This window comes from Durio zibethinus, chromosome 22, assembly GCF_047325235.1.
Source record: "Durio zibethinus cultivar Kanyao isolate XHJ-2024 chromosome 22, ASM4732523v1, whole genome shotgun sequence".
NCBI classification, from domain to species: domain Eukaryota; kingdom Viridiplantae; phylum Streptophyta; class Magnoliopsida; order Malvales; family Malvaceae; genus Durio; species Durio zibethinus.
Genome location: NC_143183.1, coordinates 19,257,182 through 19,279,684, shown reverse-complemented (window position 1 = coordinate 19,279,684; position 22,503 = coordinate 19,257,182). Strand labels below are relative to the sequence as shown.

At 27.1% G+C, this 22,503-nt stretch overlaps 2 protein-coding genes and 1 pseudogene across 6 annotated transcripts; 2 read left to right on the top strand and 1 right to left on the bottom strand.

Annotated features, from left to right (window-relative positions):
- Positions 1 to 8,590: 8,590 nt before the first annotated feature.
- LOC111307419 (S-adenosyl-L-methionine-dependent methyltransferases superfamily protein) lies at positions 8,591 to 11,634 on the top strand. The gene is made up of 4 exons (XM_022905431.2): positions 8,591 to 8,920; positions 9,249 to 9,477; positions 10,419 to 10,571; positions 10,864 to 11,634. The coding sequence occupies exons 1-4, from the start codon at positions 8,702 to 8,704 to the stop codon at positions 11,565 to 11,567; spliced, it is 1,305 nt and encodes a 434-aa protein (XP_022761166.2). The 5' UTR covers positions 8,591 to 8,701; the 3' UTR covers positions 11,568 to 11,634.
- A 627-nt stretch (positions 11,635 to 12,261) lies between these two features.
- LOC111307418 (mitochondrial import receptor subunit TOM9-2 pseudogene) lies at positions 12,262 to 12,798 on the top strand (annotated as a pseudogene). The gene has a single exon (XR_016332003.1). The product of XR_016332003.1 is annotated as a mitochondrial import receptor subunit TOM9-2 pseudogene (transcript).
- A 4,676-nt stretch (positions 12,799 to 17,474) lies between these two features.
- On the bottom strand, positions 17,475 to 20,882 carry LOC111306755 (plasmodesmata-located protein 2-like). Of its 4 annotated transcripts, XM_089751910.1 has the most exons (5): positions 20,546 to 20,852; positions 20,179 to 20,295; positions 19,636 to 19,989; positions 19,354 to 19,467; positions 17,475 to 19,233 (listed from the first exon to the last, which is right to left on the bottom strand). In XM_089751910.1, the coding sequence occupies exons 2-5, from the start codon at positions 20,207 to 20,209 to the stop codon at positions 19,226 to 19,228; spliced, it is 507 nt and encodes a 168-aa protein (XP_089608036.1). In that variant the 5' UTR covers positions 20,210 to 20,295; positions 20,546 to 20,852; the 3' UTR covers positions 17,475 to 19,225. The 4 variants fall into 4 exon arrangements, with proteins under 4 accessions (XP_089608036.1, XP_089608034.1, XP_089608035.1 ...); XM_089751908.1 differs by having other exon boundaries at positions 20,179 to 20,859; XM_089751909.1 differs by having other exon boundaries at positions 19,636 to 20,295.
- Positions 20,883 to 22,503: the final 1,621 nt, after the last annotated feature.

The following is a 22,503-nucleotide window of genomic DNA, read 5'->3' as shown; positions in this document are numbered from 1 at the left end:
AGGTTTGGTCAACTTGGCCACTGATTAAATGAGAGAAAGCATCACGTTTTCGTGATGGGTGGGACCCATTAACCATTTTTTTTGTCTTTTGGATTTCAGAGTCAGATGGATACGAATGCGCCTACTTAAGTTGACCTTTCGATTTTGATGGCTCTGTTTCTGTGTCTTGGCTTCTACTTTATGCCCACTTCTTCATTTCTCTCCGTGTTGAACACGCGTGGCAACTAAGAAATGGGTTTCTCATTTTTAAAACTATTTCTTTGGCACACTCCGTGTAAAACGGGTGGATTGGATAGGACTTGGTTGAATTATTTTGGGTTGGATGTTTTGAATTGAAAAAAAAAAATTTTTATTTTAAATTTAAATCATCTTGAATTTAGATTTTTGGATTTAAATTATTAAAATTTAAAATTAAATTAATATTATTTAGATTAATATTTTAGATTTTTTGAGTTTAAATAATTTTAAAGTTGAATTAATTTTATTTGGAACAAATTTAAGTTAAATAAAAATTTTAGGTATAAGTTAAGATTTCTTTTTAAAAAATTTTGTAATCATATATAATATTATATTATAACATACATAAAAATTTGATAAGATTTATTTACATTGATGCTTAAATGGATAGTTTGTTTAGATGACACATAAGATAATAATAAATAATTATATTATATATTAGCAAAATAATCAAATATCAAAAGCTTTTAAACTAAATAATTAAATAATAATAAAATATTTAAATATTAATTTTAAAAAATATAAATAGATATATAATTATTTAATTTATTTAGTATTATTCAAATTTGTTTAAATTAATAAAAGTATGCATGAATTACAATTTAAAAATTATAGTTTAAAGATTTAAAAATATCTATCTTAATGCATTTTTTAAATCCCCGATTAAATAAATGAATAAAAGCATCTGTTTAAATAAATGGGTAAAAACATGTTCATTTATTTATACTTTATAATACTTGGTGTAGAATTGAAAATATAATAGATTTTTGCTATTTTATTCCATCAAAAACTCTTTTCTTTACTCCATTTAATTCCAAATATATTCAAATTCTTCATCTAAAAGCTTTTTTTTATTCATATTTCTTTTTTAAAACTTTATTTCCTCCTTCAAATTTTCTTATTTTTATTTTTTTTACAATGATTTATACGGTCAATAAGAATAAACAATGGATCTTTTCAAAAAAAAATATATATTTTTTCATTTCCATGAAGTATGTGATTTATATTTGTAAACACATATTTTCATCTGGGACACATTTGATTTGTCAATTCGAGTCTCTCTTAGATCATTAGACCTTAAAGGTGTTCATTTCTCGTTTAGGCTTTAGGCCTGGTAATTGTTGAACAAATACAGGCTTTAGGCCCAACCCATATTGTATTTACTATTATTATTATTATTATTTATTTCTAATTTTATTTCCATTTTTTTGTTCTTTTCTTTATCCATGATTTGATTCACTGACAGAATTGAAAAAAGGGAAAAGAATAAATTGCCAGTTTAGGGATTCTGAGCGAAAATTAGGCAGAAAGGGATTTAAGACTAATCAATCATGATAAGATCCCAAGATTTGAGCCTGGATTAACTCTATTCAAACCTTAAAATCACTACTAAGACAGGTTATAAATGGGATGTCAAAATCACACAAAAAACAACAAAGAAAAAGGAAGAAAAGTCTTGACTCTGGGTTGATATTGTTTGATCGATTTTTATTAGGGTTAGCATTTGAGTTTCTAAGTTTGGGTGAAAAATGAAATTGTTATAAATCTTTGAAAATTTTGAAATGGGGAATTTATGAAAAACTATAAAAAATTTTGAAAAAATTTACATTTTAGGTTGAAAGTTTAAATTTTTTGGTTGAATTTTTTTGGTGAACTTTAAAGTTTTCGACTAAGTTCTTGCTAGTTTTTCAAAAACCAACAACCCAACCTAGTTTTCAATGGCCAGATCTGAAATTTCTAAAGATAAGGTAAAGCAAAAATTTTCTATAGAGAGAGAAGACTGAGGTAGTTCTAAGAAAAAATAAAGGATTTGGGCTTTTATAGCCAAAACAATGTTGTTCTAAAAGCCTAGAATTCGCATGTCGACCCGCTGACTGGTGCACGACTCGCGTATTGCATCTGACTCGATCGTAGGTTTTTTTTTTTCATTTTATTGTCCATTTACATTTTTATTTATTTTATTTTTCTAAATTTTCTTATTTATTTTCTATTTCATTTTATTTATTTTATTTATATTTTTTTTAGATTCTTCTTAACTTCATTATTATCAATACTTATATAGATTTCATATAATAAAAATGTTCTAAAAAGAATTCGTGAATTCTACCAAATTATTGGAGGTTTTTTCATGAATTTAAATTTTTTATTAATTCTACCAAACTATTAAAAAATCTCATAAATCAATTTTCAAAAAAAAAATAATTGCTAATAAAATATTTTGTTTTGATCCCACTAAACTATTAGAGGATTTGCATCTTAAATTAAATCTTATCAAACTATTGAAAGATTTAATATATTTTCTAAAAAAAATAAATTTACAAAGAAATCTAACTAAACTATTGAAAAATCTATATCAAAGTAAATATTACTAAACTATTGAAAGATTTTACTAATTTTTTTTAAGTAACATTTAAATGAATCCGACGATGGAGTCTCTGCAAGAAAGGACAATAGTCTCCATAAACACTCATAGAGTGAGAGAATTATCTTAAATTGCTATCAAACTATTGGAGTAATTTTAAGATTAATTTTTAATATTAAATATTTTGGTTAATCATAAATATGATTAAGGTTTGGATAATTTGAAATTAATTCGGTACCATCCTTTGGATGTGTGCCGTAGAGGTGTTATAACTTTTTTCACACGTAATCATCCTCCTAAATCTGAAATTTGGTTTGTGGACTAAAATTCACTATTTAAATATATTTAAGTCAATCTTGAGATTTTTCTTTAAATATGAGAGATTCGATTATGTGATCAATCACACCTAAACAAAAAAGATTGGTTGTGACTTCTTTAATCTATGTTTAGTGATAGGTCCACGGATCTATACGTTATGACAATTTTTTAAAAAGTTTTTCATTTCTTGATTTTTATGTAATTTTTTGTTAATATATACATTAGTCTTATTGCTCATACTCTAAACTTTATCATATTATAGTGATAAAAATTTTAAATTGGAGTTTTTTAGTCATTTTTTTCTATGAATGAAACTTTTTGATCATTGATGTATGTATGCATAGAGAAGATAAATGTTTAAAGGATTGAAGAATGGTTTAGAAACTGATGAACTTTTCTCGGTTTAACTTCCTAAATCACATTTTTGTCTTTAATTTCAAATTCCTCTATTTTTTTTATCAATTTCATTATTAAATTTTAGTTATATTTTATCTTAATTATCAATTTTTCTTATAATTTCCTCATATTTATAAGTACTTACTACATTTGGATTTTATGTAAACTTTTTTTTATATATAGCAATTTTTTTTACCAATTAAGCAATCAAATTTATGAAATAAATTTAATTAAAAATTTCAATGTCTTAAATATTTACTAATATATTTTTCTTAATTAAGATGAAGGTCAAAAAATTATTTGAAAATTTTTTTAATAAATTATTGTCTTATTTTGGAATTTTTACACTTTCAATTTATGAAATTAAAAATCAAATCAAAGATTTTAACGTTAAATATTTTAATTTCATAAAAAAAATAAAAAAGAAAGAAGATACAAATATTTAATGATAAAAACAAAATTTAGAATCTACAAAAATTCTATGTAGATTTTTAATTAATTAAGTTAAATATTATTATAAATATAAAAATCATGTGCATTTGTATGGGTAAAAAACTAGTATGCACATAAAAAGGAATTATTGGTGTTGCAATTTAAACTTTAAAGCTATTATATATAATTTTTTTAATTCTTAAAATATTTATTATATTGCATAAGATATAGATGCTTAATAAAGTTTGTCACATGAACGTCTGTATAAACTTTTTTTGAAGGACATGTAAGATTGCTTTTTAAAAAAAGTAGGATATATTTTTTAATTATAAATTAGATAATTCTAAATTTTTTCAAATAGTAAAATTATTCAAATTATAATTAAAAATCAAATCAATCTAGATATATATTTTTTAAAAATTAAAAATTATTTTAGATTAATATTTTGAGTCATTTGAGATTAAATTATTTCTAATTCAAATTAATTTTATTTGGAACAAATTTAAGTTAAACAAAAATTTTAGGTATAAGTTAAGATTTTTTTTTTAAAATTGTAATATGCATATATAAAAAGAGTTATCGGTGTTGCAATTTAAACTTTAAAATTATTATATATCATTTTGTTAATTTTTAAAATATATATTATATTACAACATATATAGACATCCAATAAAATTTGTCACGTGAATATTTATATAGATAATTTTTTTTAAATGACATATAGGATAGCTTTTTTAATTACAAATTAAATTATCCTAAATTTTTTATAGCACAATTATTTAAATTATAATTGAAAATCAAACTAATCTAAATATATAATTTTTTAATTAAAAATTATTTTAGATTAATATTTTGGGTCATTTTAGTTTAAATTATTTCAAATTCAAATTAATTTTATTGGGAACTAATTTAAGTTAAACAAAAATTTCAAGGTGTAAGTTAAGATTTTTTTTACAAAAAGTAATTGCAGTCTGCATATAAAAAAGAAATCACGATGTTGTAATTTAAACTTTAAAGCTATTATATATCATTTTTTTAATTTTAAAAATATATATTATATTACAATATAGATAGACACCTAATAAGATTTGTCACATAAATGCTTATGTAAATAATTTTTTTGAATGACACGTAAGGTAGCTTTTTAAAAGAGTATGATAGTTTTTTTTAATTATAAATTAAACAATTCTAAATTTTTTCAAATAAAAAATTTATTCAAATTATAATTGAAAATAAAATCAATCTAGATATATATTTTTTAAAATTAAAATTTTGAAACATGGATTTTATCTTCATAATAAATAATTTTAGTTGTTTATCAAATAATTATAATTAAAAAATTATTTAATTATCAAAATCTTTGAACATGTTTAATAATTACAAAAAAACAATTTATCCAAATTTTCAACAATATTTTCTATCTTGATTTGAATAAATAAAAAAAATTATCTTTTCGAAAATTTATGTAAGAAATTGAATATTCAAATAATTTTTTATATCAAATCTTTAAAATAATAAGATCATAATAAGGATTATATTCATCTCAACTTTAATTATCAATTTTTTGTTTCAAACATATGCAAAAAATTTGATTTGATCTTTGTCACTTATTATATCTCTTTTAAATAAAAAATAATTTAAAAATTATCTATTCAATCTTAATTGTCACCCAATAGTTTTCCTATAAATTTAAGACTATAAATACAATGTGTTATATCAGTTTTTTTTTTTTATTTCCAACTTTTTTAAGAGTATATTCTATTACTATTACAATTTATTTTTTTGTTCACAACTGTTTTTTTCAAGATATATTTTATTATTATTACAATTTTCATTCTTATGAAAAATAATATTTTTTTCAATTTATTTTTTCTTTTTTGCATCTCTCCTAATATTTTTCATAGCAATTTAATCAAGATTACAAGAGTGAAAGTATATTAATACTTTTTTTACTAATTAATTTATCATTTACTAATATATATGTTTTGTTTTTTAAGAAAGACATAATTTATTTTTATTTGATATAATCTTGCATATATATAAATATTGCTATAGATAAAATAATTTAAAGGGAAGACATGACGTTTTTTATTGCTTTTTTCAAAAAGTTTATATTTTAAGACAAGTTAGTATATATGATTTTATATACATTATAAAATTTGAAATTTTGAATATAATTTTAGAAATAAATTAATTTATATATATATTGATATTAAATAGGTAAAATTATTTTGTGCATTGCATTGGTCACAATCTAATAATTATATAAATTAATTGAGTTAAACTAATTTAAGTTAAATTTGACAACTCTAATTGCTATGTAAACGAAATCATAAATAATTTTATTAATTAAGTAAATATTAAAAAATTATATATCTAAAGATAGATTTATTTGGTTATCAGTGTGTCACTCCCACTACGTCAAGATTAAATATTTTTATTTTAAAAAATAAAATATTTAATTGTTTATTTTAATATGAATTATATTTATCTAACTCACTTAATCATTTATTTTTTATTATTTTTAATAAAATGCCACATGTCAAATTATAATGGTAACGGTAATTTAATAATTTAATATGTAGTTAATTTGATATTATGTTAAAATTTAATATGTAATTTAATAGGAATATTATAGTAATTTTGAAATAAAAGCCAAATGTAAACTTCCTATAAAACACTCATAAAGGTATTTACATAATTATGGTATGAGAGATATTTTAATAATTTTGATCAATTATGATATGATAGATATTTTTTTAATTATGATATAAAGACATTATAGTATTTTTTTTTGTCAATTATGATAGAAGGAACATTTATGTAATTATGATAGAAGTGCATTATAATAATTTTGAATGTAAAAATAAAGGTATTCCTGTAATTATAGTAAAAATGAATTGTAGTAAATTTGAACACGTGGCAACATTATATCGAATAAATAGAGGGGAGTTATAGTAATTTTCATGAAAATTGTTTTAACATATGTTATTTAACATTTAATATGTAATTTAATAAGAGTATTATAGTAAATTTCAAACAAAATTTCACATGTCAAATTTTTATAAAACAATTATAAAGGTATTTTATTCATTTAATATGTAGTTAATTTTATATTATATTAAATTTTCATATGTAATTTAATAAGGGTATTATAGTAATTTTGAAACAAAATACTACATATCAACTTCCTATAAAGCACTCATAAGAACATTTTTGTAATTATAATCTAAGAGGCATTATAGTAATTTTTTGTTGATTGTGGTAATTCTGTTTATGTAATTATGATAAGTAAAGGTATTGTAGTAATATTGATAAATTATAGTAGAAAAAGCATTTTGTAATTATTGTATGAAGATATTATAATAATTTTAATTAATTATAAGAAGAGACGTATTTTCGTAATTATGGTAAAAAAACAATGTAGTAAATTTGGGCACATGTTGATGTCTTATCAAATAAAAAACAGGCTATTATAGTATTTTCAAAGGGATTTTTTTAATATATATTATTGATTTTGAAGCAAAATGCACATGTGAACTTCTTATTTGCACTTATAAAGGTTTTGTTATAATTATGATAGTGGAGTAGTATAGTAATTTTGGTCAATTATGGTAAAAAGAGCTTTTTCATAGTTATGGTAAAATAGTTTATAATAATTTAATTAATTATAAGAGGAATATATTTTCATAATTATGATAGATGGGTATTATATTAATTTTGGTCAATTATAAAAAAAAAATAAAGTTTTGTAATTATGATATAAAAATATTATAGTAAATAAATATAAGAGAAGTAATTATGTAATTATGATATAAGGGTATAATAGTAAATTTAAACACATGTCAAATTCTGATTAAATATGAGAAAAGGTATTATAGTAATTTATTTGGGAATAGTTTTATAAATAATTTTGAAAGGAGGGTTTTTTCATAATCATAATATATAAACATAATAATAAATTTAGAGTGCTGCTAAATGCACTCCAACTTTTTCTCTTCACATCCTACTTTTTTTTTTTCAAAATCTTTTATAAGTAAAATTACTTAATTATTTTTTTACTTTTAATACTCAATTTTTCACTCAATACATCACACACTAAAATATAAATTTACTAAAAAATTCAAACACCTCATCTCCTTTTCTCTTACATCCCATATTTTCTCTCTCTTCCTAATTGAAAAATATAAAGGATTTTAAACCCAATCAAGCCAAATTCAAAGGAAATTTTACCAATTTAAAGTAAAAAAAAAAAGCATAAAATTAAAGGTAATTTTTTTGTTCTCTTTATTTTTTTCGTTTAATTTTTTTGTTTCGTAATATTTTTGTTGAAATATTTTGGTACGATTCAAAATTTTCAGAAATGGATTTTCGGAAAGTCTAAGGTTTCTAGAAGTTTTTAAAGGTTTTCAAAAATCTATTTTTGAATAATTATATGACTTTTCAAAAATTTATTTTTGAAAAAAATTTATGATTTTTTAGAAATTTATTTTTGAAAACTTTGAATTTTTTGAAAATCCATTGTTAAAATTTCTTAATCATATCAAAATATTTTAATATGAAAATTCATTTTTGAAAACTTGTGTGAAAAAAAAGATAATTAAATAATTTTACTTATAAAAAATTTTTAAAAAAATTGAGGTGTGAAGAGAAAATGTTGGGGTCTAAATTTAATTCATGTCAATTTTTTTATCAAATATGAGTATGGCCATTATAATAATTTACTTGAGAATTTTTTTCATTTTATAGTATAGATTTTTGAAAAGGAAAAAGGTAATTCCCAAATTATTTAAGGAAATAAAAAACAATTTTGGGCTGTTTCTGTCAAAGGTTAAATTACCAGCGTTTAAACTTGTACAGTTCCCATTGAAATTTGAAGAAAACTGGTCTTAAACCTTAGAAACTTCAGGGTTTAAGCCCTAGAAGAACTTCGAAGAATCAGGGTTTTTCTTTTTAATGTGGAGCAGAGCAAGGTTGAGCTTGAGATGGAACATGCGCCGGCGATTGTGCACGGCGGCTCCACGCCTGATAGAGGATGAAGGTGACTGGTTTTACTCATCCGAGTGGTGGGGGTCGGAATCCCAATCCGAATTCAATGGAAACAGTGTCTTCCGCTCCGTCTCTGAAAAAGGAAACGGTGTTGTCTCCGTCCTCGCTTACCCTTCTTCTAGACCCGTCAGTTTCTTCACATTTCGCTCTCTTTTTCCCATTTATGCATTGTATAGCACTTAACCTTTATTGGTTTTGAAAATCTTCTCTGGGTTTCAATTGTTTTTAGCTTTGCAAGTTCACTGCTTTCTCTTTGGGCCTTGGGGTTTCAATAAAGTTGATTTTTCTTTTCGTTAATCAAATGGGTATGTTTTGTTTTTGTCAATGATTAATTTCTTCAAGTGATTTCATGCTTTAAGTTGCTGTTGCTGATGCTGTGAAATTGGTTTCTACATCCTGAATTGGTCTGTTTTCTGTAGAGCATATATGATAAATTGCTTTAATATTTTCGCAGAACAAAGTTTACTGGCCAGAAACAGAGAAGTGGCTTGAGCAAAGGTATGCAGAGATGCATCGAGGTTCTGAACACGGTGAACATTTTAGGATACTTGGATATCAATGGCGTGTCCTTCGCTTTAATGATCATACTCGCCAAAGTACAGTTAAAATAATGGCTGCTTACCGGGAGACGGAACCTGGCTCTATATGTATTATGCAGCAGCCACAGTGTCTGGCAATTCCATGTAAATTTCTCCTCTAGTTCTTTTCTCAATTTTTTCTTATGTTATCTTTGAAATATCTAGCTGGTGGGTGAAGTTTCATCGGTAGTTCTTTCATTCCCATCCCATGTACTTCATGCTTAATGTCTTGAATAATAGTTCACTCCTTCCTGCTCCAGTTCCCCACCCCCCCTCCGGCATTCTATTTGTCATCTATTCAGCATCATAATCTCTCATTTCTTTTATTGATGGAAATCTATCTGATATGATGAATCTTAACTCGGATGGTAGCTCTTGAGTAGAGGCATTTTCTCATTATTTATCCTTCCCGTTTGTACTATCTTTTCTATCTTTCCTCGAATTGGGTCAATCACGTTTATTAGAAGTGGACAATAGAGTCGTTGTACCAGCCAAAACTCATCCACCTGTTATTGTAACATCTGCTGATGTACTTCATAGTTGGGTTAGACCTTCCTCAGGTGTCAAATGTGATGCTATACCAGGTCGTTTAGTGTCTCTTTTGAGTAGGTTATCTGCCAAATGGGATATTGCTTCCCTTTCTGTATCTTCTCATCCCTTTTGACTGCTTTAGGACAGGGTGAGCTCTTCTGTGTCTATTTGGCTGTCTTGTTAACATCTACATTAATAAAGGGGATGCTGGCAGGACCACAGGAGTACTGGCGTGGCGTAGTGAAAGATTAAGGATTTGAGAAGTCATAAGTTTTTACCAGTTTGTATATTTCTTGGAATGATAACTTTAATAACTCAAATTGTAACACAGCATGTATTAACACACCATATTTGTGAAGTAATAGGATGCATGTTGTTCTTAAGATGTGATTGCAGAGTATGTATATATTCTTTAAAATATGTATGTATATGTATATATTTCTCTTGTACTTTTAAAATACGTATATGTATATATTTCTCTTGTTCTTATGATGCATTTGGTGATACTTTTGAAGATGTCAAGAGTATGGTGTCACTTGGATTGTCTACGATAGCATCTTCGAATTACAATCTAATGGCAGCGGTACATGGGAAGAAAAGGATGCATATTTTATGCATTGGTCATGGTGGGGGAAGCTTACCATTGTTTCTGGCTAATAAAATTCAAGGTAGAAGTTAGCTTTTTTATTATTAACCTGTTTCGTTGTTCAGTATTAAGTTGAAAATTTTCTTATTTTTAAGCAAGAGAAAGTTCAAAACCAATGCACACCAAAGATCAAAGACAGATTCCTTATACTTGAAGTATTATGCACCGCTTATCTTCTCATTTAGGCCATTAGTACTACTTAGTCTAAAAGGAAAACAAATTATCTGGTTTTCTAAACATCTTATTGAATTGATTGAACTAAATCATTGGCATACATCCACATTAACTGACCTTAGATTCTCTGCTTCTTCCAGGTGCTGTGATCCATGTAGTTGAAATTGACCCTGTTGTTATCTCAGCATCAGTCCAAGCAATGGGCTTTCCAGCTTTCTCAGTCATGACCCCATCAGGTGAACGTGCCCTGTCAAAACATGATGTTGTTAACGAAGTAATGTGGAAGGGCATCCATGAGAGGCTTTACCTCTATGAATCGGATGCTGAGAAGTTTGTCCTCGAGAACAACAATATGTATGATATCATCTTCATTGATGCTTATGACGGTGATGACATCTTCCCTAATAAGCTATGGGATCCAGATTTCCCCTTTCTCAAGTCTCTCAGTGACCGACTCCATCCCAAACATGGCACCGTAGTGGTAAACCTCCATGCAGACTCCGATATCTCAAACCCCAATGAGTCCGTTTCCCATTCCTACCAGCAGGTTCTGCCAATCGTAAGGTATGTCTCAAGAGTTTGCAAAGCTTACAAGGACGTCCTCATCGGGGAGGAACAACCATGCAACAGGAAAATCGGGTGTGGTTTAGGATTCGCTATTTCAGTTCCTTGGGTGTGCAACACATCCTTAGTTGTGAGCAGAGGATTTGGGTTGAGTAGTGGATTTGTTAACAGGGATATGGTAGTGAATACCCTCATATCCAATTCTGTCAAAGTACACCATATGTTAAACTTGCCATTCTCATGCCTGCGGTATATAAAGAGAGATTTTACACTCGTTTGAGTAATGATTCAATGTTAAAGAAAGGATTAATATCATATTTGATCTCTGTATTTTATGAAATTTTTAATGTGGTATTTTTATTTTTAAAATATATAACATGATAAACATGTGTCAATTTAATACCCGAGATTAACACTGTTAATATAAAAGTTTTTACTTAATTTTTAAAAATGATAAGTAATTTTTTCAAAAAAAAATAAAAATGTTAACTAAATTTTAATTGTTAAAAATCTATTTTATTAAAAATTCTAAAAAGGTCAATGAATAAAACATATTATTATTAAAAAATATAATTTTATAAAAAATAGCTAAACTATAAAAAAAATTGAGATAATACTATCTTTGCTCTCTAAACTTTAAGTAAAATTTTATTTTTATTTTTTTATCTATCTGTCGTATGAGATATTGATTATACCATTCACGTGAGATCCACGTGGCGTCAATTGACATGTATCATTAATTTAAATGATTGTATAAATGAAATCAGCAAAATAAAATAATTTTAAAAATTAAAATAAAATTTGATTCAAAATTTAAAGACCATGCTATTCATCCGAAAAGAAAAAGGGGCAAATTATGGGCCTATGGAGAGACGAAAGCCCATTATAAGACGACCCAAAACTGAGGAATTCTTTTCTTTTTACGAAGTTTTTGAGAACAAGCACTTTTTTTTATTAACAAAGGGTTTGTCGGCGAAAAGGACAAAAACAAAACACAGGGTTTTGGAATCTCTTCTTCGTCCTTTGTCCTCGCGTTTCTCTATCTTCAAAAAAATGTCTTTCTTTGGGCAAGGCAAAAAACGAGGTTTCGGCGCAAGCGACGACGACATGGGTATCATCACCAGAATCTCCCACGCCGTATCAGACTCCCCAATAACCAACGCCACGAAGAGAGCCGCCAACGACGCCGCGTACGTCACTAAGAAGCTATTGAATAGCACGGGAAAAGCTGCGTGGTTTGCAGGGACAACGTTCCTGATCCTTGTGGTACCACTTATCATCGAGATGGATCGTGAACAGCAATTGAATGAATTGGAATTGCAGCAGCAAAATCTCCTTGGCTCACCCCCTGCCAAGTAATACAGAAAAATCGCTTCTACGCTTTAATTTGCGAGTTATTTTAGAATTTTCAGTGTTCTGTTTATTGCTTAATGGTAATGCTTCATTGGATTTTCTTTTTTTTGGGATTAAATTAAATTTGAAAATTTTGAAATTTTATTGTTTGAGACGTATTCAGGTTTATGAATTTTTTTATTTGTATTGCTAGAAAAATAATTGAAATTGATGCAATGCATCCGGATTATGAAGATTTGATGAAACTTAACCATAGATACAATTGAGCTCATTACACTATCACTTGAATTTAAAAACCAATTCTAACGATATTCATTTAATATAAATTTTTTAATAATTTTTTTCAATAGTAATTACAGTAATTATTTTTAATTATATTTATAATAATAATAATTATTTTTTTTAATTTCAACGAGATCAATCTTTTCATTTACTCAAATAGAGTCTTAAAGAAAAGGAAAGGTTTAAAGTGTGCATTTTCTCATCAATTTTCACTCTCTGCATGTTGTGAAGAAAATTGAATAAATGCAGTTGCTAAATAGATACAGATTAAGGCTCTCTTTGCGATCTTCAGAGGCTTTCCTGGTGGTGATACTATACTCACTGTCCCATCTTATATAAATATATAAAAGCCAAAGCTTTTGGCAAAAATGACAAAAAATTTTACGTGGACGACTTAAAATATTGATACGTAAATGATTTTAAAAATCGTCACGTGATATCTAATAAATATATTTTTAAAATTTATTTTTTATTTAAAAAATTAAATTAATTATATTTATATTTTTATTATTAAATTTAAATCACTCTTAATTTGATAAATTAAATCAATCAATATATAATTAATAAATTAATAAATACTACAATTACAATTATAAAATAATTGATTTTCTAATCAATTATTTGATATATTTATATTTGATTAAATATAATATCTAGTAATTAATGTATTTCATATGTAAATATAGAAAGCAAATATATCAAATTAATTCTTCATAATTAAATAATGAAATAAAATATTTTATTAATTTATATTTGATTGATAGATTTATATTTCATTAAATTATAATTTCATTTGATAAAATATTAATGCACGTTTGATTTTATTTGATAAAATATTAATGCACTTGGATTTCATTTGATTTCATTTGTAACGTTTTATAATTTTAAAATCTAAATGTTAATACACATTGATTTAATAAAAAATTAATTTACTTTATTACCATTATTAAATAAAATTATTTTATTTTATTTTATTTTATTATTTAAATTAAGGGATCTCTAAATGTAAATGCTAGAAAAAAATATTTCAATATCAATCAACCTACCATTGTCAAACCATTATTCACTCATAATTTTTATTATTTCAATATTAACTTTCATAAATTAAAATTATCTTATTAATTAACCTACAACACACATTTTGTATAAGTAGCTCTAGGTTAAGCATAATGCATATTTAACCACTTTTTACTAATTTTATATCTTTTGATCACTACTCAATTCTACTTCAATTTTTTTTTTAATTTTCACTTTACATTGTTTATTGGTCTTTGCTGCTCAAAAGTTATTCTCTTTTTAAACTTATATTTTATATTTCTTTAACTATTTAAAATTGATGGAAAACTTCAATATTATTCCTACAATATTGATGTCCCTAATCCAACTGCATGGTAATTAGTATTCATATTTTTTATATTTGATACATAAAAAAATTATTATTCAATGATGATAATTAAAGTATTTTAAATTATTATATTATATTTATAATTATAGAATTTTGTATTTTTTATATGTATAAGTTAAATATTGAGGCCTATGATAATTCTAGAATGATGATGTTCATATAGTTCAATACAAATGCTAGGATTTAATTAATAAAGATATTGACGATTTTTATTAAATATCTGTTAAGCTATTGAGTTAAAAATTATTTTAATATTATTTAATATTCAAATTAATTGATTGATATATTTATACTTATGATTTAGGAAAATGAAAATTATAAAATTCAAGACATATTTGAATATCTTAAAGGTAAATTTTATGTGTTAGAGATGCGGGCAACTAAGTATAATTTTGAGATAAATAATACCAAACTTACAGTAAATAAGGTGTACGATTTTGATCATAAGCTTGAATGTAAAAAATTATTAGAAGATATATGTATAAGCTTATTATAATGTTTATATTTATTATAAAGTTATATAATCTAGATTGTAACTCAATTGTTATTAAATTATAAATTCCTGTTTTGTCTATTTTTTACTTTCATTTGTGAAATCTATTAGCTCATCAAGTAAAATAACACCCATTTCAAAGATAAAAAAAAAATACTAGAGAATCAATTGTTGCATCTTTGCTTCAATAAAAACTTATGAAAGAATCTGTCATGAAAAAAGTTTATATGTGAGATTGATTTTAAAGATTAAATTTTTAATTTTTTGAAATAAAAAATATTATTATTTTTTGTTTAGAGATTATTTGGATTTAATAAATTATAATTTGAGTTTTCTTTAAAATTGATGATAACTGTATAAATATATTCAATATGTAATTAATTTATTTTATTATATTAAAATAAAAATTTTAAATAAAAATAATTATATAAATTATGAGTTGTTCATAAATTTAATAGCTCATATTATCATTTAAAAAAAATTATATTTATATAAGATTTATTGATATATGAATATTTTTGTACATCGCATTAATTTAAAATTAGTATACTATAAAGCTAACATCTCACTATGATACCAAAGTGCTTCTCTTCTCTCTGCTTTTCTTACTTCATGCAAACATCTTGTCCCGGACGCGCCTGTAGCCTAGTTTCCCAATCTCTTCCATCAATTTGGCCAACTTTGCATAAATTTCTTCAATTCTCTCATGCCTCCTATCCCCTGCCCAAAGCTCTTCTACATTTCATCAACATCCTCGTATCTGCAACCTCATCCCATCTTCCTACAACTGATCAAGATATTTGCAGCTGTCACATAAGCTGAATCATCATTAGGATCCAACTCCAACAACCTCCTCCTAGCCATCCTCAAAGCCAGATCTGCTGCACCATGATGAGCACAACTTGACAACAGTGATCTCCACAGCATCAGGTTTAACCGGCATTGTCATTGCGATCCTCTCTGCATCCTCCAACCGCCTAGCTCTCTCCAATGCACCCACTAAACACGTATAATGCTCAAGCCTCGGCTCTATGCCATACTCCACTTTCATTCTGTTCACCCACATCTATGCCACACCAGATTCGACCGCTAACATTTTATCTGTTTAACTGCAACAGAAGTCTGACGTTATGTGTTTAACTAAGAAATAAGAACTACCCCTCCTGAGATTTTTTCAAATATTGTTTCCACAAAAAAAAAAAAATCTTTAAATAAATTTTCTTGTCTTCTTTTAGAATATAAAAAGAAAAAAAAATGATATAATCGCTGTTAGGAGGTTTTTTTTTTTTTTTTTTTGAATTGTTGGTTTTAGGAGTTTTGATTTTAGAAATTCGATTTTATAAAAGCTACTATAACTCATAATAAATATTAAATAGATAGATTTTTTATAAATATTTTAATGGTATAGATTTGATTTTATATACATAAAATTTTATGATTGTGATTAAATTACATCAAAATTTCATGATAACTTTTTGAAAAGCCCCGAAATCAGATTAGGATTTGCGCTCCCTTGAGAACAACATCCACATTGGAAACATTCAATCATATAATTCATATGTAAGAAATCAATTGCAAACTGCATTTCAAAAGCAATCCATGGTGTTCTATTAAAATAAAAAGCTTTTTATTATTTTATTTTAAAACAACCAAAGTTTGAACAAGCAATTCTTAATAACTGTTTATGGCCCAATTCTATGTTTTTCTTGTTTATATTAAACTGATTTTTCATTTTTTTTTGAAGTATTAATAGATGATATACATTCAAATGGAGACAAACATGAATATGGTTTGATCTTCAAATATATAAATAAACTTTTAAAAAAAATGTATCCCACATTCAAATAATCATGAAAATCTTGTCATTTTCCCAAAAAGATTTCATTTAAAAAAAAAATGAAAATGGTTCAAGTAAGTCCTTATCTGGCGGGAGGACAGCTGATTACAGCTGTTGAATATCAAGTATTTGGTACACTTTGGTCGGTCGTCAATAGGCATCATCACTTAGAGACAGCCTCCTTTTTGCGGTGCACAGCTGTGAACCGTTTCTTTCTTTGGGGCAAGTAGCAGCGGTAACAGTTCTTGTATTCTTCTCATATAAAATATTAAAATTTATATATTTATATTATATTTTATAAAAAAAATTATATATCATAATTTATGTTAATATAAAAATATTATATATAAATTTTTTATTTTATTAAATTTATATATTTATATTTTTTATGATTATTATATCATATTTTAAATTATCTTATATAAATTACACCATCTTCCTCAATTAATTCATTGGATCATTTTCTTGGAAGAGCTTGTGAAAAATGTTCACAACATGGGATAGAGGATTTGAAACAGAAGCAGCTGCTGGGGTTGAAAGTTGTTGTTTTAGGCTTTGAAGGTTGGTGAGGGGAACCTTTACATTTCTTTTGGGCTTGTGGTCCAATGACTATAATTAGACAATGGTTGAGACATAAGGCTAAATTATTTGGTGTTGTTTTGGAATATAAATGAAACAGAATTGATCAGTGAACAAGACACTGACTGGAGGCTATGATTCTGACATTCTAACTCTACCCTGAAACAGTTTCTTTAGTTGGAATTCCAATAGAGATGAGAATCTTCACACTCCAAAAGCATATTGGTACAAAACTGTAAAAAGAACTTTGGGGACCTCACTGCATCAACAGTTTGAATTTCTTCCCAGTTTCATAAGTTTGTAAGAATATTTACCAAAGAAAAGAATAATCAAGGCCTAAACTTTGGTCATTTAAGGAACAAACCAACGAACCCGGCCAAACCTACAAAAGGCAAGCCATGTGATGATGTGAATGTGCTCTCACTTCCCACCATGCTCCATTTCTTTCCTGGCTTTTTCTTGTTCATTTTTCCTTTTGAGATTTTTGCTTTGATTGCCTTCAAAGTTTTCAATTTCCCATTTTTTTCTGCTATAAAAAGTTGTAAGGAACAATCAGCATTTGTTAATATTCTTTCTGAATATTGAATTCACCATGTTAATGTAAGGAAATGATTTTTAAGATTGTTCCAGAAAGAGATTAAATTCAAACAGAACTCAACTCGCTTGACTAGCTCTCCTAACTGTTCATTAATTATGATTTACACACTACCATATATATGATGAAAGCGAAAGTGAAATGACATGTTTCCATTGTAAAATTTGGGTGATAAAACCAACTTCCCATGTACTTTCCCTGTACAAGACAAGAACTCAGTGTGCTGCCAACCTGTGATAATTACAGCAAGCTGTTCATTCTGTTGCTTTCTAGACAGAGATTTGGGAGTGGAACAAGGAAATTAAGCCAAAAAAGTTGGGAAAACAAACTCATCTGTTTATGATTTCTTTTGACAAGCCAACAGTGATTAAGGTAAATTATTTGATGAAATTTTTAGGTCCTAAACTTGGGGTTAACTCAAAGGAAAAAAGTGAAGAGAAGAGATTGAAAAAGGAAAAAGAGAAAAGAAAGAAAAAGAAAGATTAATAATACTAACTTGAGAAGAAAGAAAAATGCTAAATCATATACATCATTGTCTGCAGCCCCTATCTTATATCATGCGAGAGAACTTAACATGGACAAGCACTAGTTTAATAGTACTTGCAATAAGAAATTAGTGATGATTCTGTTGAATCTACGGCAACATTTTCTAGAAACTCTCCTTAACTTTATTTTTTTTTAAAACTATTTTATTACCATGGAAAAGATTGCATAATTAAAATAAAAAAATAATCTAAAACTTAATTCAATCAATTATATATCAATTCATATAATTATATTTAAAATTTGACTTTCAAATAACTTTGAAGTTCAAATCCCTTGCAATCCCTTCTCTGCATCTCTTTGCATAAAAAAATCAAAAAGCAAAAAAAAAAAAGAAAAAGAAATAAATAAAGGAAATCATGGCCTGCTCCAACCAGCAAATACAAAAGATTTCAACAGTATGGTGAGAGAGCGTGTGTGTGTGTGAGGCATAGGGAACTGCTTTATGAAAAGCATAGAAAGATCAAAAGATATGAAGAAAAATGAAGAAGCAATAGCATGGAGAAGGGAGAAAAAAAAAAAAGGACAAATAACCACATGGCCAGTAAAAACCCATTGCTCAAAATCTCATTCTCTATCATCCATTCAAGATGACAAAAACATTAATTCTTTTATAGTTCCTTGCAATATCATCTTTTTCACCTTTGAGAAAAAAATGCATGTTTACATTTTCATGCCCTCCCTCTAATGGCCAATGCTTCTCTGAGTTCTTACCCTCAAATTCTTACCTAATTGGAACAGCTCTTTCTCCACCAAATATATTCACCAGAAAAAAACCCAAATCAAATTTCAAAACGAGGAAAGAAATGTTCTGCTTGAAAGAATCTACCTCTAAATGAACGCTGACCCCTTCAGGAATCTGAAAAGAAATTAAAAGATAAATAAATGTGTATCAGCAATCAATTTACAAACTCCTATTCAACAATAGAAAGCAGGAATAGAGAATACAAATAAATTTTTGTACGTCACAAATGCATACCATCGCGTTTCTTCATCACACCTCTGGCAAACATCAACAAAATTACAAGGAATCCCACTCCTGCTGCCCCTCCCAATATTATAGCCACTGTCTTTCCTGTATTTTGGCCTGTCCCTACATCAATCAAAAAGATCCCCAATCAATTAGATTAAAACATTTAGAAGAGATTAATCTGAATTAGGACAAAACTCTTTTACAACCAGAAGGCTAGAAACTAATCAATCAAACAAGGATTTAGAAAATCAAATAAATGAGAAGGAAAGGCAACCCATTTATAGTTACCTGATGAAGATGAAGGATGTGAATATGAAGAAGATGATGATCTTCTAGGAACACCATTAGGATAATAACTGTAACTAATGAAGCACTTATGCAGATAGATTTGACCTGAGATGGAACTCCCACATTCTACTTGAGCTCTTTGAACAGCACTCTTTATGCAATCTCCACAATCTGAATCTCCCACATCTCCTTCACATTGCCCCAATAAATAAACAGATTGGTAATTTGTGGTATAAAAACCATGGCTACTAACCACCCCATTTTCCAAAACTGAAAAAGCAGTATCTCTCCTCTCTTCAAATCCGGTTCCAGCAACATTTGTGGCACCACAAGTCTTGAACAACATTTCCATGCCTGAAATTTGAGCAAAGCCAGCAACTTCATACAACATGTAGCAGCCATAAAGTTGGATTCTTGAAGCTATAGTTTTGCCACAAAGTTTGTTAGCTAAAGTTGGGAGCTGGCTGACACAGTTGTAACAGTCACTGTTACTGAGGTCTCCCCTACATTGAAAAAGGCCGGTAATGGTAGTTTGACCAGTACCTGTAGTTGTCTTGAAAAACTTTACCTTCATGGACTGTGAAAGCAAAGTTTGAAACAAGGCAGACAGGGCCTGTGAGTATATCCCAGCTGGATCTGTGAAAGCCTGCTTTGCACAACCTTTGTAGACCAACGTTGTGTAATCAGAAGCAGATTCAACTAGTGAAGAAAGTTCAAGATTGGTAAACAAAACAAGAAATGAGAGGAAAAGAAACAAGGGTTTTGAAGAAAAACCAAAACCCATTTGTTGGGGTAGTTTTATTGAATCAAATCATTACAGTTTCCTTGCAGTTTTGGTAGGGATCCGTAGGTGCTTGGTGGATTTTAGCTAAAACTAAGCATAGATTAAAAGGTTGAGTATTTGGTGTACCTTTGGTTTGGTTTCAACAGCTTCACCCTTTAGAAAAGAGTTTTCAGTTTTGGTTCTGCTTTTGGTTTTGTGGTCTTTGGGATTTTTATTTTCCTTTTTTGGATGGCCTACCTCTGAAGCTGTGCACAGATGACAGAGGGAGGTTTATCGTTTGCTCTTCACAAGAGACTACAATGCACAAAACAATTGATAGTAAAGAAATATTTTTACGGAAATGCTGAAACTGATTAAACAAACGTTTTGAATATTTTCAAGAAAATGAGAACAAAATGAATTTATGAGATGTAAGGGAATCTAATTTATGGGAGGAAAGTGCCGTCAAGTTTGACTGAAGCACATCTCACTTCAAAACTGCTTTTTAAACATAATATTTAAATTGAATAATAATTGTAATACTGTTTAAATTTTAGCATACATAAGCCCTGGATGTGCATAGGATATGTTGAAATTGTTCTTTTCTTCTTTCTTTTTTCAAGAAAATGACAGCCTGGCATGCGTTTGGAAGAATTTATAACATGACAAAACCTTGAATCATTTCATAGCTGGCATCATAGCATTGGTTGATTAACCTAAAGACTAATTGAGGTTCGGTAGATTGATTTCTTGATAAAAAAATTGTTTACTATCAGACAGTACATAATATATTCTTCAGCAGAGTCTTTTTCTTTTGTGTTATGGTTTAAATGCAGAAAATTCCCAAAGTTGAATGTTTGTTGGTTGGATACTTGGATTGATTGATATCAGACAAAATGGTAAGAATCAGATTATTCTGATGACTTTAGCAAACTTGTTACATTTAGATTAGCATCTATCCATAACTGGGATCGACTGTCACTATACCAATCAATTTTGGCAATCAAACAAGCAAATTATATATATTATCTAACTTGATAGTCACTATTTTAACAGCTACTGATGTTGGAAGTGAAGCAGTTTAACTGTTGTGTACAAGTTTTAACCAACAATCACATGAATAAAATTTTTAATTTTAATGATCAAAATGTAAATTTTGACTACCTCAAGTGCTCAAAAAATGTCAATTTTAAACACTCTTTTAGCTGTCCTGAAAACTACAAAGAACATGAATAACAATCTAGCAGTGGTTTTTTTATGATGTTTGGCTCCTGATTTTTTATTATTATTATTATTATTATTATTATTATTATTATTTGTTGTTTTCTTCCCAAGCTAGAGAAACTCATTCATGAGCCATAGTCAATAAATAATGGCATTCAAATCTTTCAGAGTAGCAAAAAGGTTATGGTTTTGAAATTTAAGATGTTTTTCAAAGAGGGGGAGCGTTATTTTAGCTATGTTCACATGGAATTAAAGTGTGGATCGGGCTCAGAGAGGCAAAGCCTGAATGCCTGAGAGCCTGGCTAGCAAGTAGCAAACCCTTTTTCAATAAAGTTAGTGTAAATTATTAAAACCTATGCTCACCGCTCAAGTTGTCGAAAAAGCATAAAATCATAAATAATTATGTAGATGAGAAACTTGAAAATGTAGTGACTTTGTTAGCTCTTAGGTAGTTCAGTAAAGCTGAAGTTGAAGATTTCAAATTCGAACCTTAATCGTAATTTAAAAAAAAAAAACTTGAAAATGTATGTATTAGAAGAAAATCATTAAATCAATTTTTTTTTAATAAGAAGACCATATTTTAAAATTAAAAAATTATAAATATTAAAATTTAAATATCAAACTAAATATTAAAAAAAAAAAAAAACACATAAGGCTCAATTAAGAAATAATGTGGTCACTGTTGAGAATAATGACTCAAATCTCATAAGAGATTTATTTACGATTTGTCAGATATTGCTTGATTGACAAGAAAACTTACAAAAAAAGAATTCTAAGAGAAAGATGATTCTTAATAGATAAGTTTAACTTACAAGAAAAGAATTCTAAGAGAAAAATAATTTTTAATAGGTAAGTTTGACTTACATGAAGAGAATTTTAAG